At 35.8% G+C, this 2,089-nt stretch overlaps 1 protein-coding gene across 1 annotated transcript in view; it reads left to right on the forward strand.

The window, feature by feature from the left end:
- The first annotated feature begins 265 nt into the window (after positions 1-265).
- LOC106462029 (alpha-(1,3)-fucosyltransferase C-like) overlaps positions 266-2,089 on the forward strand; it is a 7,865-nt gene continuing 6,041 nt past the window's right edge. The window contains exon 1 of the mRNA XM_013921901.2: positions 266-1,704. Coding sequence (XP_013777355.2) covers positions 381-1,544 — 1,164 coding nt within the window. The 5' untranslated portion in view covers positions 266-380 and the 3' untranslated portion in view covers positions 1,545-1,704. The remainder of the gene's footprint in view (positions 1,705-2,089) is intronic.

Here is a 2,089-nt window from a genome sequence, read left to right on the forward strand (position 1 = left end):
GTGAAAACGCTATAATTGTTCTACCATTACTTGAAAAATACTGAACCTCAAGCCACATCCACGTTTCAAAGGTACATAGACAACTAGGGATAGTTTAGTAGCTGTGTGGCTTTTAATGGTTTCTTTATCAAACCATATGCTTCATTTGTAACTCAACAAGATGCATTTTGGGTAGAGCACTGATGCTTTAGATTGAGGTCAGAAAATTTACTCGATAGTAATCCCAGCGTTTCGTTATTATTAATGTGTTTTCTCAATTGTTAATTGAGATATTATAAGACTATTTTGAAATCGCAGTAAGAATATTCTAATATATATTTGTATTGTTGTGCAGAGAAGTAAAGCTTCAAGTTTTGCGGTCAATATATAACGTTTCCGAGATGGGATTACCCTGTATAATTCACAAAACTAGAATATTTCTACTATTTTTAGTACTTATTATTTCTGCTATGCTTTGGTCGTTATTAACCCACATCAGTTTTCATAGACGTCCCTCTAATTTCCACTTTCGACAACCCGTTGATCTGGTTCAGTCTCCAAAGGAACGAGATTGCTCAACTGGTGAATCTTGTCAAGGATCGGGAACAGCTATGAAAACAGTTTTGTTGTGGACGACGTTCTTCTCTGAAAAAAATTATCTTCCTTCCACAGATAAGATGCAGTGTGCGGAACGCAGATGCTTGTTAACATCGGATCGTCGAGTTCTGAATCAGAGTGATGCACTGGTGTTTCACTGGGCAGATCACCTGTTCAACGATATTCCAACTACTCGGCTATCACATCAACGATGGATTTTATTCGTCCTGGAATCCCCACACAACACTGGATCCTTGAGTCACTTTAACAGACTGATAAACTGGACCGCTACTTACCGGCTGGATTCGGATATAGTAACTCCTTATGGTCATGTTCAAAAAACTATTAATCGTAGCGCTACCTTGGAACCTGTGCCTCGTGACCACGCTTCGAATAAAACTAAAATGGTGGTCTGGTTTGTGAGCAATTGTGAAACTGTTAGTAATAGAGAAGGCTATGTCAGCGAATTAAAGCAACACGTGGCCGTGGACATATACGGATTATGTGGACGTGAAAGTTGCAAACCGAGGATGTCTAAAGCCTGTTATAATGATGTAGCCAAAGAATATCGGTTTTATTTGTCTTTTGAAAATTCTATTTGTCAAGACTACGTAACAGAGAAATTTTTTCACATCTTACAAACAGATATGGTCCCGGTGGTATTTGGTGGCGGGAACTACAGTACTCTTGCTCCACCTAAATCCTTTATTAATGCATTGGAATTTGCGTCACCTAAACATTTGGCTGATTACTTGATATATTTATCAAGGAACGCTACTGATTATAACAGTTATTTTTGGTGGAAACAGACACATGCCATGGGTGGCTATCATTGGGTGTGTGAATTATGCCGGAAACTGCACGATCCGACAGAAGGGCCCTCTAGCTACAAAGACATTGATAAGTGGTGGAAAACGCAAGCCAGTTGTAAAAGTTGGAACAAAGCCAAAGGTCTTCTGTCTGTTTGATTTTGCTTATAATAATATAAAAAAATGGTTCAGGTAAAAAGTACAAACTTTTAAGAAAGCATGATTGATCTTAGGATAACTATACGTCATTGGGTATTTATATAGTGTATCTTTAAAACCATCTTGAAGAACTCCATACAGCGTTAATTGTTCAAAAGAAGTACTCAATAACTGTATATATATATTTATATAACGTAGTTTATTTTTATGCGTCCCTCAAAAAATATAGTTCAATATTTATTTAAACTTTCTAGCTTATCAACTTCGTGAATATATTTTCTCTAAGTTAAAAAAACGCAGTCATGCTGTCTTCTATAGTTTCAACTTCTATTTAGATTAAATATTCCAAAAAGAAAAAAAATAGATATTGATACTTTAGTTTTCGATAAGGTTTAACTATTTCACTTTCATGAGTTTTTCAAAGCATTTACTGTTTGCGTTGTTTTTTTTTTATTGCGTATAAAATGGCGAAGCAAATGAAAAAAAAAAACAGATTTCAAATGCTTGTTTGTTTTGGATTTCGCGCAAAGCTACACGAAGACTAT

This window comes from Limulus polyphemus, unplaced genomic scaffold (genome assembly GCF_000517525.1).
Source record: "Limulus polyphemus unplaced genomic scaffold, Limulus_polyphemus-2.1.2 Scaffold1078, whole genome shotgun sequence".
NCBI classification, from domain to species: Eukaryota; Metazoa; Arthropoda; class Merostomata; order Xiphosura; family Limulidae; genus Limulus; species Limulus polyphemus.